General features: G+C 40.6%; 2 protein-coding genes across 5 annotated transcripts in view; both read right to left on the minus strand.

Moving 5' to 3' along the window:
• Positions 1-833: 833 nt before the first annotated feature.
• sdsl (serine dehydratase-like) lies at positions 834-5314 on the minus strand. Its single transcript, XM_053434872.1, has 9 exons — positions 5197-5314; positions 3703-3865; positions 3472-3508; positions 3240-3379; positions 3077-3165; positions 2748-2981; positions 2530-2660; positions 1685-1771; positions 834-952 (listed from the first exon to the last, which is right to left on the minus strand). Exons 2-9 carry the CDS (start codon positions 3847-3849, stop codon positions 849-851), a joined length of 969 nt encoding a protein of 322 aa, XP_053290847.1. The 5' UTR covers positions 3850-3865; positions 5197-5314; the 3' UTR covers positions 834-848.
• Positions 5315-8033: 2719 nt separating this feature from the next.
• The window catches only part of LOC128450387 (apoptosis-stimulating of p53 protein 1), a 44287-nt gene continuing 37387 nt past the window's right edge, over positions 8034-14933 (minus strand). For all 4 annotated transcript variants that reach the window (XM_053433797.1, XM_053433798.1, XM_053433796.1 and 1 more), the window contains 12 exons: positions 14639-14706; positions 14129-14339; positions 13790-14002; positions 13448-13660; positions 13002-13152; positions 12869-12906; positions 12395-12756; positions 11954-12091; positions 11052-11185; positions 10585-10751; positions 10174-10373; positions 8034-8261 (listed from right to left, as the gene is read on the minus strand). In XM_053433797.1, coding sequence (XP_053289772.1) covers positions 8220-8261; positions 10174-10373; positions 10585-10751; positions 11052-11185; positions 11954-12091; positions 12395-12756; positions 12869-12906; positions 13002-13152; positions 13448-13660; positions 13790-14002; positions 14129-14339; positions 14639-14706 — 1937 coding nt within the window. In that variant the 3' untranslated portion in view covers positions 8034-8219. The remainder of the gene's footprint in view (positions 8262-10173; positions 10374-10584; positions 10752-11051; positions 11186-11953; positions 12092-12394; positions 12757-12868; positions 12907-13001; positions 13153-13447; positions 13661-13789; positions 14003-14128; positions 14340-14638; positions 14707-14933) is intronic.

Raw genomic sequence — 14933 nt, forward strand, 5'->3', positions numbered from 1 at the left:
ATACTACAAATCTGTTGTTTCATTTCAAATGTACTACATCAGTTTGAATTACTGCCTTGAGAAAAGACCGCAGAAATAATCAAATGCACAAATATCAACTAGTATGAAATAGAAGAGCAGATAGTCTGAGAATGTCAGCGCTGCAGGGACGTAGAAGGAATTAATGATTAAGTTACATCAATCAAAATATCTTATAAAACAATTGTTTCCCCCATTAACGGGATAGTACAGAGAAAAAAATTAAATCTACTTATTATCTTCTCACTATGCTGATGGAGGGTTGAGTGAAGTGTTTGAGTCCACATAACACTTCTGGAGTCTCAGGGGTAAACAGTGCTTCAACCATGGCCACCTCTTCTTCGGACGTAATAAAAGCAACAGAGAATAAACATAACATGCCTCCATACTGCTCGTGTGTAAACACCGTTTACACCTGAGACTCCAGAAGGGTTTGGTGGCCTGTGAACACTTCACTCGACCCTCCATTGGCATAGTGGTGAGTCGATAATGAGTGAATTTTAATTTTTCTGTGAACTTTCCCTTTAAGCTTTTCTGTATCGACTTAAGACTGTGTATGTTCTGTGCATTTCTGAAGAGTGGACTATGGCGCCATCATGTGGCCATAACCTGTAATTGAATAATGATGATTAGGTGAGTTCGTGTTTAAAATTTTTTAGATGCAATGACTAATCCAAAAATGTATAAGTGCAGAATTTGACTGTCAATCTGAATTTTTTTGTTGTAAGATCTGACACTTTAATGTTAAAGGGACTATAAGACAAAAACTGACCAATATTACAAACAGGACCTTTGCTTCTAATGATGTTTCAGCTGTAGCATTCAGCAGCTTAGGTCTGTAGTTTGTTTCTGAGGTTGGTCAGTTGCTCCATGTCCACGCTGCTGCCGCCACACACGATCACCAGCAGGGGGCCCAGGGGGGTCGGAAGGCGACCTAACGACAAAGGTCAAGGATCAGCCTCTGCCGTCATCTACATATGTTACAACAGTATGTGCACACACCGAGTTTTTAAAAAGATGTAATCTTGTTCCACAAAGTAAAACAATTTAAGTACATCTTCTAACTGTGAGACACCAACATGGCTTAAAGGTGAGACCAACATATATACACAAGCATAATCATATGAAAATAGGGATGGTTAATAAAACTATATCAATAATCATCTTGAAAGAACAAAGTTCAACATAATGCTTTCCATATTGTGAGACGGTTTAACACATAATTGATCGACATCAGATTTGTAACATGTTTTACTGTTTATCATTCTCCGCTCATGAAAAATAGTTGTATCAAGATAATAGTCAATATTATTGCCTGGTATGAAAATGTGTATCTTTATAATTTCAGTCAGACAACTCATGTTTATCGCAGCAGCAGAACATAGATAAAGCTTGGCGTTGAGTTAATGGCCTAATCACTTCCCCAGATACAATTACATTGATAAAGTGGGGGGAGATGAGCAAATATCTTAAACCCGCTGTCAGAGCCTCCAGGTGGATGCTGGGAAGGTGGACGGGCTTGAACCACCAGGAAAATAACCCTGACCCTAACATTGATTTGACCGTCTGTACTAGCTCGCAAGCATCGCTCCATTTGTGGCCAATTCTTTCAGCCCCATAGGAACCAGAAAGAAAAAAAAAGCAGCACCACATTCAGTGTAGTTACCTTCATCCTGTAACCTGTGTAGAAGTCCACTGTAGACTGCTGCTAGTGCTGCTCCACACGCCATCTCCACCAGCACACGCTCCTCATCTGTCAACACACACACCGCAAACACACGTAGAGTAAAACAAAGGCAAATCAAAGATAACTTCATTATAAAGGCTTAAGGCTGTTACAAAGATAAAAAGCAGTGTTCTTAGAATCGGAATTAGATTAGATTAGATTAGATTCAACTTTATTGTCATTGCACAGTACAAGTACATATACAACGAAATGCAGTTTAGCATCTAACCAGAAGTGCAAAAAAAGTGCAGAGTATTGTGCATAGTGGAATATGTAAATAAATAGGAAGTACAGTTAGAAATATAAATGGAATACGAACAGTATTAAGAGGTAAGGTATGATATAAGAATGATGAATACACTATGAGCAAGATAAATATATAAATATGAATACACTACAGGTGGGATAGGAGGGATAATATAGTAGTAAAAAAAATAATTCTAGTGCAAATGTACTAGAATGATGGTACAGTGGAGGCTTGAGCAAAATGGTTCTCGGTTCGGATCCCAGTTCGGGGTCTTTTTGTGTAAAAATAAGTTTGAATGTTCTCTCAGTGTCTGAGTGGGTTTTTCCCTGGGTACCTCCCAAAAGAGATTGGGGAGGACATTGATTCGAGACTCTAAATTGACTGTAGGTGTGAGTATGAATGCTTGTTTGACTCTGTATTTTGGCCATGCATTTACTAGAGAACTGTCCAGGGTTAAACCCCGCCTTTTTCCCAATGTCAACAGGGATTGGCTACATTGTTCACAAGTCCTTCTGGATGTTTGAAAACACACACTCACCCAGGAAGGTTTCCACGGCGTGCAGGGCCTGCTGGTCTGTCACCAGCTCCGAGATGATCTTCAGCTCCTTGCACTGACTGTACTTAAAGGCCTGCTCGCACACCGTCTTTGCTCCGAGACATTTGGCCTCGCTGGGAGAGGACACACAGAGCCGGAGACAAGGATGAGGATGTATTTCATCACTTCACAAAAACTAACAAACTCTTTCAGCTTCTCACCTGGTGATGTCATCCAAAGTGACCCTCCTCCCTGCCTTAACAGCGGCGTTGAAACAGTCTGCGCCCACTGTCTCCATTGCGACGATCGGCACCTCCGTCCAGCCGACGTCCTTCAGGCCCTGGACGACTCCACACAGGAGCCCTCCTCCGCCCACAGACAACACCACGGCTCCAGGCTTCCCACTGGGGCCCAGTGAGGCCGCAACCTCTGAGATCACGCTGGCGTGGCCCTGCCTGGCGGTGACCACAGAGAGAGCCGTACACACGTTATCCGAGTATAAGTGTCTTAAAGTTTGGGTTAGGGTTATGGTTGTGATGAGTGTTTCTACCACAGCAGGGGGTGATCGAACGGAGGAACATAAGTGAGTCCTTCAGTTTCTGTCAGTCTGAGAGCTTCTGCGTTGGCGTCATCCCAAACCTACAACGAAACATTTTCCAGTGATCTAGCTTCTGTGCAACAAAGAGATCACTGACATGTATGTCACACTTTACCTTCCCTACAATCTGGACTGCAGCCCCCTGGTCCTTTAGTTTCTGAATGACCGTCGGAGGGGAAGAGGAGGGAACCACGATGGTGGCTGGTACACCCATTTTTCTTGCTACGTATGCAGCGGCCATACCTGCATTACCACCTAGAATAAAGCCCACAGTGTTTTGGTATAGTAAAGTCGACCAATTAGTTCCTTTCTAGCAGTGTATTATGTATTTCAACATGAGGTGTCACCTGAAGAACAGACCACTCCTTTGGACTTTGTGCCGAGCTGCAGAGGAGAGCAACAATATTAAAACAGGGGAACTCAAGTCTTTATATATTAATAATACACACATATATAAATAATTAATTAACTAATTAGTTAAACTCTCTGCCACAGTCCAGCGGGGTTGTCCCTTGATTCTGAAAGGTCTTTGGGAGAAAAGGCTCTTATAGGCTCCAGCAGGGGTTCGGGGCTCCTACCTGCTGACAGAGGTGTCCGATGCCTCGGATCTTGAAGGAGCCAGAGGGCTGTGAATTCTCCATCTTTAAAAAGACAGGGGTTCCCGCCCGTCTGGACATGCTGACGCTCTCCAGCAGTGGTGTGTTCAGGTGGAAATGCTCCGCCATGATGTAGCTGCAGTCACTGAAGGGCAAACAACATGTTGGACATGTTGAAAATCAATGTGACTGTGACAGGAGGTAGGATGTTGTATCATAGTCAGGCTGCAGGGTGTCGCAGCTAAGATCTTTCTATTTCCACTTGAAATTAAATTTACGACCAAACTTGTGTTGGAAACACACAACAAAAATGAAAATGTTTTTGTTCTCAGCAAACACAGGTATGTCCGTTATGACTCCAACGCCTTGATCTCCGTTGTCCCAAGTTTTAAAATCTGTCAACACGCGTATTAATTATTTTCTTCATCCTAGTAGAGTAGAGACATTTGTTTGGGACCTTTGATATATCCCATCTCAATGTGAGACAGTATAATACAATTAAGGCCTTTTATTTGACCTGCAGCCAGCCTGGTCTGTGGTTTACAGGACCGAGAGGTTTATAAATGCATCTAATATCAATTGGTATTACAGTTCTCAGCGATGTCCCTTGCCCTCCACTTTGTTTCTCTTCCCTGGCTTCCATGAAATCTTAGAATTGAGTCTAAGATTTGATTGCAGACTTTGGGGACTTGCACCTCAGTACATTTGAGATCTTTTGACACCTCAATGCCCGGTCAGAGCCTGAGGTCCTCAGTGAGGGGCCGCACGCTATTCCCCAGTCCTGGCTGAGGAGCAGAGGCGACCGGGCCTTCTCTGTCAGGGCAAACGCCCCGTCCTGTTTTAAACACTTAAATATCTGGTAAAGACATTTTTATGGGTGTGCTTTCTCTTACTTCTTCAAATGTTATTTTTCCTTTCTTCTTACCTGTAACACTTTTTCTTATTGTATTTGTGATTTTCAAATTGCTTTAGGTTATTTCCTATTGTTTGCATTAGATATTTAATTTGTACCTTGTAAAGCACGTTGTAACTGTTTGCTGAAAAGTGCTTTACAATAAAGTTTATTATTATTATCATATGCACCCTTCAAGGCAGATACTGCCTTCACATACTGCAGGGAGACCCAGTAATAAAGAGCGATGTGTCCATGACTGGTTGCTGGGATCAGTGGCTACAACAGATCATATTCAAACTGCAGCTGGTCACAATATATTTCATTGTGAGGCTGTAGTTCAAATTAAATCTCACTGCGCTTGTGGTATTTCTTTCATTCTCTAACTCTTAGTTGTTGTTGTGAGTAACTTTGTATAAATAATCATCTACGCGCTGCTCGCACAACAACAACCAGTGTAAACTGATGATCACATAAGGTGACGTGCAGCACAATGTGAGATATATCGAACCTGTGTAATGACGCACACATCGTCATCTACGTCACTCATCAGGTAACTGGATGTGGCTGATAAATAAACTTACATTCGGCGAAGACGAGCCTCTGACCGTCAGATCATAAACTGTGAGCATCATTACACAGTCAGATGATTCTGCATATGTAGCATGTGACATTTAGCAGCTGGCGAAAAACTTACTTCCGGTTTGTACTTTCAAAATAAACGTGCTACGGGATTTCTCAACATCCTGAATGTTGTGTTAGTGGGAATAAATAACTGTACTAGTGCAATGTCCATTCACTCAAGTACTGCACGTAGGTTCAGTTTCCAGCCAAATTAATATATACATATACACATGTGTATTTTGTTGTGTCTGCAAGAGTATTCTACAGTGTACTAATGGTATATTCTGATATATAGTTATATTAAAAGTTGTATTTAATGACTGTAGATTCAATGTAAATACTACTACTAATAAACATTTTAACTATATAACAATCATAATAATGACGGTTTTACTACCCCAACTACCACTACTACTACTGCTAGTAATAATAATAATAATATTATAATATTATAAAATTAAAATGGTTATTTTACTACTACTACTACCAGTTCTACTCGTGATAAGTACAACAGATAAAAAGACAAAATATCTTGACACCCGTGTACAGCCCACTTCCTTGTCTATCCTCTGCTTTCATTGTAAATGTTATAGGTCCCCAGGTATTATTTGTTATTTGCGTCGACTTGACAGATGTTTGAGTTTCAAATTAGTTTGTAACAGATTCAGCATGTTTTAACTTTAAGAGAAAAATACTGGACAAACTATAGAGCATAGTCATATTGTGAATTAGAACAGGGATGCACCTACCTGTCAGGAGCCTGCTGTTTGTATGGAAACTTGAATGGGTTAATTCCCTTCTAAAGTCCACAGTTTATTACCATGACTTGTATATGTGTGTCTGTGCGTGTGTGTATGGGGGGGGGGGGGGGGGGGGTACCTTCAATGGATAACTATTGTTTTTCTCTGAAACTTCGTCTATACTATATGGTATAGTAAACGCATGATATAACCTGTCATGTAGTTACATCATCTTATATATCATCAAACTGTTTTAAATGCAAACCAGATTCTCTGATGCTCTTCTCTCACTTTACAAAGTTCTAATAACCACAAACATGTGAACTCTGAGTAAATCAGTCACAGTCAAAGCTTTTGTTCTCTGTGGGGATTATAATTTCTTTATTATGAATGTACAATAGCTGTAGAGTTATTGCTAGCATATAGACAAAGTAATGGTACACACTCCTCACAACAATGAACCTTTCTCACATCAGACAGCACTCAAATATGTTGTTTCATATTTTACACAGCATGTGTTAGAGGAAATTATTCCTTTTTTTTGTGTCACAACGTTGCTGTACACTGGGTGGCAGCAGAGAGAGGCGCCAGCTCTGAGAAAGAAACGACAGAAGTGTGTCCCAATAATAATAATAATAATAATAATAATAATAAAAATAATAATAATAGAAAACATTGTTTTGCTCGAAATAAAACAGTCAAACAAAAGCTGAGTACATAATACAACTACTGAAGTATTTAAATGTAAAAACAAAAAAAATGAAACAAAATTTAAGAAAAACTCGTGGTTTTCAAACTTAACATTCTTCATTCACTCTGAGCTAATGTAGCCCCATTTCAAAGTGTTGGTATTTAGCCTGTACATTTGCTTTCAACCTTCTACACTCTGTGTTCAAAGTTGTCAAAATAAAAACTGGAGCTTTATGTGGTATTTTAACATTTGACTAACAAATACAGTTTGTTGGTCGATGACTGATTAATGTGATTGTTAGTTCTAAAGCCTGGTACCAGTTTTCTACCAGCATGAGGAGCCACGTGAATGAAGCTCTAGTCTGGATGTTTGTGTGTAAATGTGTGAAGGCTAGCAGGTGTTCTCTATTCAGTTCCTCATCGTGGTCTCTCACCTTTAAATCTGTTTATTATTTACATATATTGGTTTCAGAGCTACACAAACACATTCTCTACACATTCTCTTTTCCTTCCTTTCTTCTGTTTTTCCAGCAACAACCGTTTTGCAGTTGAGCAGATGTTGATGTGTCAGCATGCACCAGCGATGAGACAGATGCAAATACTGAAAGGTTGAGACATCAGTAATGGTTGACAGATGCCTTTTACATCAGTTTCGTAAAATCAGAACCAAAAAAATCTTCTGATATCAGTTCAGACTTTTTTAACCATGCTTTTTTATTTAACTGTGAAAATATGGTGCTTGTGTGGGCTGATGTGCACCTCAGCTAATTTTTGGACGAACATTACTAATACTGTAACTGCTCAACCGATCAACAGCCACACAGTCCTGGCTAAACTTGCTTGAACACACATTCCTCTGTTCTCTTCTTTCACTTTTCTCTCTCCGTCCTCACGTTCACATATCACATCACACACTTCACCTGATTCAGAGATCATCACACCTCCCAGTGCGACAGATTTGTCCGACATCATGTTCATTTCTATTGGTCTATATATCTCGTCCATTTGCTATGCAGATGATGAGTATTCCTTTAAGTTCCAAATGTCGCGTTTTTTTTAAATGAACATGTACAATTCACAGATCAAGATTACTTGACACATGTCAGGTGAAGCCATAGTTCCAGTCTCATGGTGTCATGTTTTGAGCTTAATGAACTGAAGCGGACTTTGAAGCTTCGTCCAATAGATAAGAAAGTTTCGGTGATTTTCTTTTCTATTCAGCATCTGTCATGCGGCTGAACACTGTGAAGTTTTCAAGCTACCGTAGCGAAAAACAAGATTCAGGCAATTTCCTCAACTCTGCAGCAACTCGGTAAAATATATCATGACTCTACCAGAGCATGGCTCTTTTGTTCCAGCGTTACCAAAAAACTATCCAGCAAAAACTTGAACCTCCATATTCTTCATTCTTTCTTTCCTTTCTTGACTATTTCTATCCTTCCTTGAGTCCTTCTTACATGGGTAACACGCCTGCCCTCATGCGGCTTTTGCTCCTCTTCTTCTCTGCATGCATGTGCCCACAGTGAGTGTGCACGTGGCCCCTGATCTGGGCCTCATGCCAACGAGCGTTGTCTGGGTTTGATCCTTGGATACAGCTGGAGAGAGAGAGAGAGAGAGAGAGAGAGGGAGAGAGAAAGAGAGAGAGAGAGAGAGAGAGAGAGAGAGAGAGAGAGAGAGATAGAGAGCAGTGTCAATACTGTACATCATGTTAACGTTGTTCACAAGGTGCCTGAACAACATGAAGACAGACTGTACAGGCTGCTTCCTGTGATAAATCATATTATTTAATTCACATTCTGTAGATGAGGATGAGCACTGGATGGTTGACGAGTTTTATTCAAGACGTTAATGTAGTTGAGCTTTGCTGAGGGTGTAGGTTTTTCCTGCGGCTTTAATGTACTGTGTACAAAATAGAAAACTTATCCTACAATAAATAAGATTAACATGTCAGTAATACAATTAAATGGCATTTGGGATTAGGGTTAATCCTAAAGGACAAGGGAAATAAACCCAAATAAAGATCAACAACAGAATCTGTTCATTCATTCTTGAGCCCAAGTTTGACTTGCAAATCAAGGTCAATAAGAGTCTGATTTCTTTTACTTAATTTCTTCTGGGAAACATTAAAAGACTGGTTACTTTATAAATTATATAATAGTTTGAAATTCACTTTTTATGTGTTTACAAGGGACTTAAATGGACGGTGGGCGTGGCCAGGACATCACAAGCAGGTTAGTGTAAAACAAAAGTCAAAACACAACTACAAAAGACACCAGAAGAAACACAACCACAAAATAAAAATAAGCGACAACCCATGCTGACAATGAAACGAGCAGAGTTATTTACTGTGGTCAAGTCATGGATATATGGGTCATGTGACCTATCATGTGTGAAACACTGGAAAAATCTGTCACTGCTTAAGATTTGATGCTTGTCTATATGAGGTGTTATTGAGAAGGACTTTCTTCCTTTTTGGGTGCACCTGTGCCATAACTCCTAGAATAGACAAACATCACATTTTAAGGTTGCTTGACAAAGTTTTCACAGGCGACAGCTCAATTAACCACAATAACTATGCTTGTTCCATTGTCAGCATTGGTTGTTGCACCCTTCCATGGATTGTGTTTTTGATATGTGGTTGTTGCATTCGTGTTGTGGCGTTAGCATGCTAGTCATCCATTAATGCACTCGGTCACCATATACGTGACAATATGGGCATTTCTGTTAGCTGATACCGGTTGACCATATGCTAAATCTGATATGTTACAATATGTAATGTATCCCTCCCCCTAATAAGGAATGTCCAATCATAGCTCTTCAACAATAACCAGGCACAAAAGACCTGCAAAGCTGTGAACTTTTCCATATATAGCGGTGTGCCTTGTGTTGTAAAAACAGCAATATTGGGCTTTTAAAGAAATTAGAAGGCTGTATCTTTATTAAGGCTTTACAATAACTAAAAGAGTGGAAGTGAAAGAAAAGATAAAGGAATCATTTAAAATGAGTGTTTTTACTACTTAAACATGTGCTACAGTGATTAGCATGTCTGGCTAATTGGTTTGGTGAACATACTAACTTTTAGCATGAGACATGTGGCTTTAGTACTTTGGTCAAACATGCATCTATGAGGTGCATTAATAATCTTTAACGAGATCGTCATTTTAAAAAGAGTTTGATGGATTTTTAACCAACCAATGGAGCAAATGTTAGTAATATATATATATATATATATATATATATATACATTCCTGCCATGCTTAATGTTATCTAACTATACTGATGAACATGTAAGTGAACAAAGTTGAACTAAAGAAGCTCTTAGTGTGATTTTACTTTAACCCATGATTTAAAATTGGTTTAAATACATAAACTAGTTAATAGTTACTTGTAGCTTTTATTACACATGTGTAGGTTAACAAAGAGGCAAGAAGTGTTTAATTTCTTTCTTTATGTGCACACATTCACAGTCAGGTGTGCTGTGTGTTGTGATGTTTTATTTTCCCTCACCCCCAGCAGGTTCCTGGGGATGTATCCCTCCCGGTCATTAAGTCGCGCCCACCACCACTCTGTCTCCGTCTCGTCACGCCGGGTTAGCACAGTGGGGCCGTCGCCCTCGCTGAAGGGAAGCTCATCAGCCTGCTGGGCCGTGTAGTCCCACAGGGCATAGACCAAGCCTTTGTTCATAACCCCCAACTTCTCCTGTACACCTGTAAGCCATACACAGTATTGTTCAATGTAGGCCTATTCAGTGTTGGAAAATTATGTTTAAAAAAAAGTGTCCAATGAAGGTTCACAAGTAGGTTTCCACAAGAAAGACATATATATAACTTCTTTAATTTCTTCTTTTTCAGTGATTTAAATGTACATTTTCCGCTGTGGTTCTATTGATTCACCATCAGTCTCTCAGCATTCACTTACCATAGAGAAACTGAGAACACTGTGTGTAGCCCTCCTCCATTTCTTCACATTTGTCCGCTGCTGTTTCAACATCACTAATTGTTGTTGCGAAAATGGCCGCCCCGGACTCCACAAGCATCTTGCAGAGGTGAACGCTGTTACATGAAGCTGCACAGTGCAGAGGAGTCCTGTAAGGCACAACATTCAGATATGACTTCAAACATGCTAGCAATGCACATATATCTCAAATCCTATAGGTTAAACAAAACCATTGTCATCACGAAACAGGCTGACGTTAACTAAACATGAACTGCATTGGTAATTCAATTAAGTAACTTTGTACAGCAGCTGAGTCAAAAATTAATTTAGAAATACAATTATCTCTGTCATTGCTGCCTCTCAGATGAGCTCACGCATCGCTGCCACAGTGTGTGTTCTTTGGCCAAAATTTAATATTACAGGACTAAAAAATGACTTAAAGTACTGACCATCCATCACTGTCAGCTGCGTTCACGTTCACTCCGAAGTCCAGCAGAAACTTGACAATATGGTGATGTCCAGCGCAGACAGCATTATGAAGAGGAGTTATGCCTTCATCATTGGGCATACTGGGATTTTCCACCTAAAAGTCAAATATTGAGGAAAGATACATAATAACACTATCAATTATTAATCAATACTTCACACTTTAACACTTTAAAAACCGCAAAGGCCATACTTTAGTACTCTCAAGGTTTAAGTCCGTCCTAAGAAAGAGGTCATAGTTGGTCTTAAATTACTTCTGGTGTTCCACAAGGTACTGTTCAATACCTGTCTGTGTATGTAACCACTCTGACCTGATTTACAGCTTCAGCATAAAATCCTCATTGCGCATACGATGATCTGTTTTATGTTGATATCGAACCTAGTGGTCCTCTCTTTGGGATCCAAACTTAAACCAATGCTAGCAAGGTAATCTACTAAATGTTTACTGCTGCCTGAGAGAAGAAAATTCAAGGTCAATGGACTACACTGACAAATGTTGTTTTATGAGTTTAATATTCATAGGGTACAAAGGACACTTTTCAGTGGACTTTGGTTATTTTCTGCAGTCAGTTATTATCCCATTATTACAGCCTTACAATTTTATTTTTATAATCAACATTTTCCAGTTGCTTTACACTTCCAACTGTCTGAGAAGAGATTTATCTTTAAATTGACAAATCTCTTTTTTTGACTGTAGGACTTGTAAATTTGTCTAATCCTCTTGAAGAGCATAAGATGGATTTGGAACTGCCGATTTGAATTACTGAGCTTTACAAATAATCATGACTTGATTTTATCTCTGCGGAGAAGACAATAATATTTACAAAATGAACAGTATTAAACCATTATTAAACATATGTTTTACCTCATAGATGATTCTCTGCACCAGATCAAACTCTCCCTCTAACGACGCATCCAGCAGCAGGGCGAGAGGGTTAAACTTGACTCGCAGACCGTGGCCTGTCCGCTCAGAGGACGGCTTCTTCAGGTTAGTTCGCTTCGCCTGCAGTACGCAGGGAGAAGGATGTGTTGACAGTTGAGAACAGCAATAGCCAAAAGACACTTAGGGCTTAAGTAAGCACATTAGCCTTTAGAGAGAACAGTTATTTTCATTTTATTATATTTGGGTTTCAGGGAAATAAAGGAAATACACCAATACAGAAACATGCTGAGAAACAAGTGAGGTGGACTTAACATAATCTATTGGGCTGTACTACTGTAAAGGGAGAGGTGCACAATGTAGCTAATGGGAGCTCAAGTTTTAATGTGTTTATTTGACATCCAGGAAACTAATATCTATCCCCACCTTAGGCAGCGGAGGAGGTGCAGGAGGTGATGGAGAGGCCTGGCCTACAGAGTTGTTTGTAGGACTAGATCCTCTCTGTTTGTTGTTATTCTGGTCCTCTGGCCTATCAGGTGAAGGGAATGGGCTGGGCTGGGTTGACGGAGAGACATTATTGGTAGTTTCCGATGTTGCCGTTGATTCTTTGGACGTTTCTATGGAAATGGAAGGAGGGGACAAGCGTCGGGAGTCCGAGTTCAGGTTCTGGACTTTGCCCTCCACAGCTGCCACACTGATGTGCTTGTCACCAGGTTCTACATTCCCATTGGCTGAATGGATGTTGTCCATGTCACCCAAAAGGCATTCAGGCTGATAGAAAGTGTTGCCTGGAAAACAGGCAATTTAAGCATCATTTAACTCAACAGTACCATTAGGTCAAACAGAAAATGCATCTTAACACTGTAAAGCAGCTCATATCATCATATCTGTTCATTTTACCTGAGCCTCCTTCCATTCCTCCCGCCAGTGTGTTGAATCTGCAGAAGAGAAATCAGCATCAGTGTCAAATTTATAAATTAATTTATTAATTCATAAAAAAAATGTAATCTCTATGGCGGAGTGTACCACTGACCTCTGGTAGAGAAGTTTCTGGATGTTTGGCCCCTGTGGGCCCTCTGGTTCAGTGATTGAGCTGCGTTTCTTCAGCGGCCGTGGGGCGTTGCTGAGGCGTCTGCGAAGGACCTCCAGGTCAGCATCACTCTGGTAACGTAGCTGGGAGTGGGCTGTGGAAGCAGAAACAGTGGGACTCTGTAATGTTTACAATTATACATTTCTTCTTATGCCATCTATTTATGTCAATGTACTTAATAATGGTCCTAGGTATCTGATGCAAAATCATCACTTATTTGGCACAACACACATATGTACTTTTTCCAATTCATGACCATTTATTCTTTCAAAGGAAACAAGTTAACTTTAAAAATTACACAAATAATCATCTAATCAGATAGGAGCAGAATTAGCAGATTTATGGTAGCATGCGCGCTGGTTGAATCTAATTCATGCTCTGGTACCTACCAACTGGGGTGAGCTTTGTGGGACTGAGGGGACGAGGGATGTTATCTACGCTTGGCGGAGGAATAATTTGCCCATCACTGCTCTCTCCTCCTCGTTTCCCTCCTTCCTTATCTGTTACATCCTCGCCTCCTGCTCTCACTCCTCCTCCTCCCTGGAGGAAAGGGACAGGGGACGGAGATGTGGAGGACGTGGGGAGGATAGGTTTGCCATAGACTGTGGAGAGAAAGGGAAAGGGACAGATATTGATTTATTTTCCCTTGAGGGGATTTTAACAATTATTACAAAACTAGCCTCAGCCTAAATATACATTCCAACCTCTAATTTAATCTGTCGTTTAATTACCTGCTTTGACGGTAGTTCTATTGCTGAGGGATCCATAGTTTTTAGCCTGAGGCTGCTGGAGGTACATGCTGTAGATGGAGCTGCTGTTCATGGTGGCAGGACCCTTCCTGGGGGACTGGGGCCTGGAGGGATGGTCCGGGACGTAGGGGCGTACGGCCACAGCTGGAGGGGGATCTGTTCGCTCTGTTTGTGGGGACAGTGGAGAGGGCTGGGCTGTGTGCGGAAAAATGTAAGATATAGAATTAACATGATAAAACATTTTTTTGCAAACTATTCACCTAAATAGATTCTTAGTAAGTCAAAGACCAATGTAACTCGAAACAACTCTCGTTTAATGACCTTGGTTTGAATTAGGAGGTACAGAGATACGATGTTGTATTTGCTGTGAGGAGGAGGAGGATGATGAAGAGGAAGATGACGGGGCGTTGGCAACGTTTGATCGACGCCAGCCCAGTGTACCAGGGGCAGAGCGGGGCAGGGAGCTGGTGGCAGAGTGATGCCCTGCCGCCTGGTGGGTGGCACTGGGGTAGGTACCGTAACCAGAGGGAAGCTGGTGGGAGAAGGAGATACAGAAGTGCAAATGGAGAGAGAATTTAAAAATGAGTGACCAAACAGCCTCATTAAAGATGGAGAATTTTCTCCAGAGATATTTCTTGGGTTTGGAAAGTTCATATTTACTCAGCTGGCCTTCAAAGTGGCAGCTAAGGAGGCCTTTAGTAAAAATGATGAATATTTAAAAGGGACTTACTTGAACACCTTTTATTACAGAATTCATGAGAATATATAATATTGTAGTATGATGACGATGATGCTCATATTATCTCTCAATGTATAGAGTATAAACACTACCTGTTCTGGACTGTTGGTCCTCCAATCGGACACACTCTTACTGATGCTAGGCCATGATGCTTCATTGGCTAAATGGAGAGAGAGGGAGTTGGTGAGAAAGGGACAAAGGTTACAACAGGAAAGGCAATTAAGGAGAGGGAGTGATGAAGACAGACACAAACAGAGGAACCATCAGTGTGTTGAAAGTAGTAAGAGGTAAGATGGTAGTTGTAGGAGAAGGAGACGTTGAAAGAACAGCAAAAAGTGTCTGGTTGCTAGAATATTTCAAATTACATTTACATAGCAGTATGACACT

Source organism: Pleuronectes platessa, chromosome 11 (genome assembly GCF_947347685.1).
Source record: "Pleuronectes platessa chromosome 11, fPlePla1.1, whole genome shotgun sequence".
Lineage (NCBI taxonomy): Eukaryota > Metazoa > Chordata > Actinopteri > Pleuronectiformes > Pleuronectidae > Pleuronectes > Pleuronectes platessa.

Excerpts from the sequence above, each read along its gene's own strand:
- sdsl (XM_053434872.1), bottom strand. The coding sequence starts at position 3,849 with ATGGCGGAGCATTTCCACCTGAACACACCACTGCTGGAGAGCGTCAGC. Across the intron at positions 3,509-3,702 it reads TCGGACACCTCTGTCAGCAG|CTCGGCACAAAGTCCAAAGG; the intron begins GTAGGAGCCCCG and ends TCTCCTCTGCAG. Across the intron at positions 3,380-3,471 it reads AGGAGTGGTCTGTTCTTCAG|GTGGTAATGCAGGTATGGCC; the intron begins GTGACACCTCAT and ends GCTTTATTCTAG.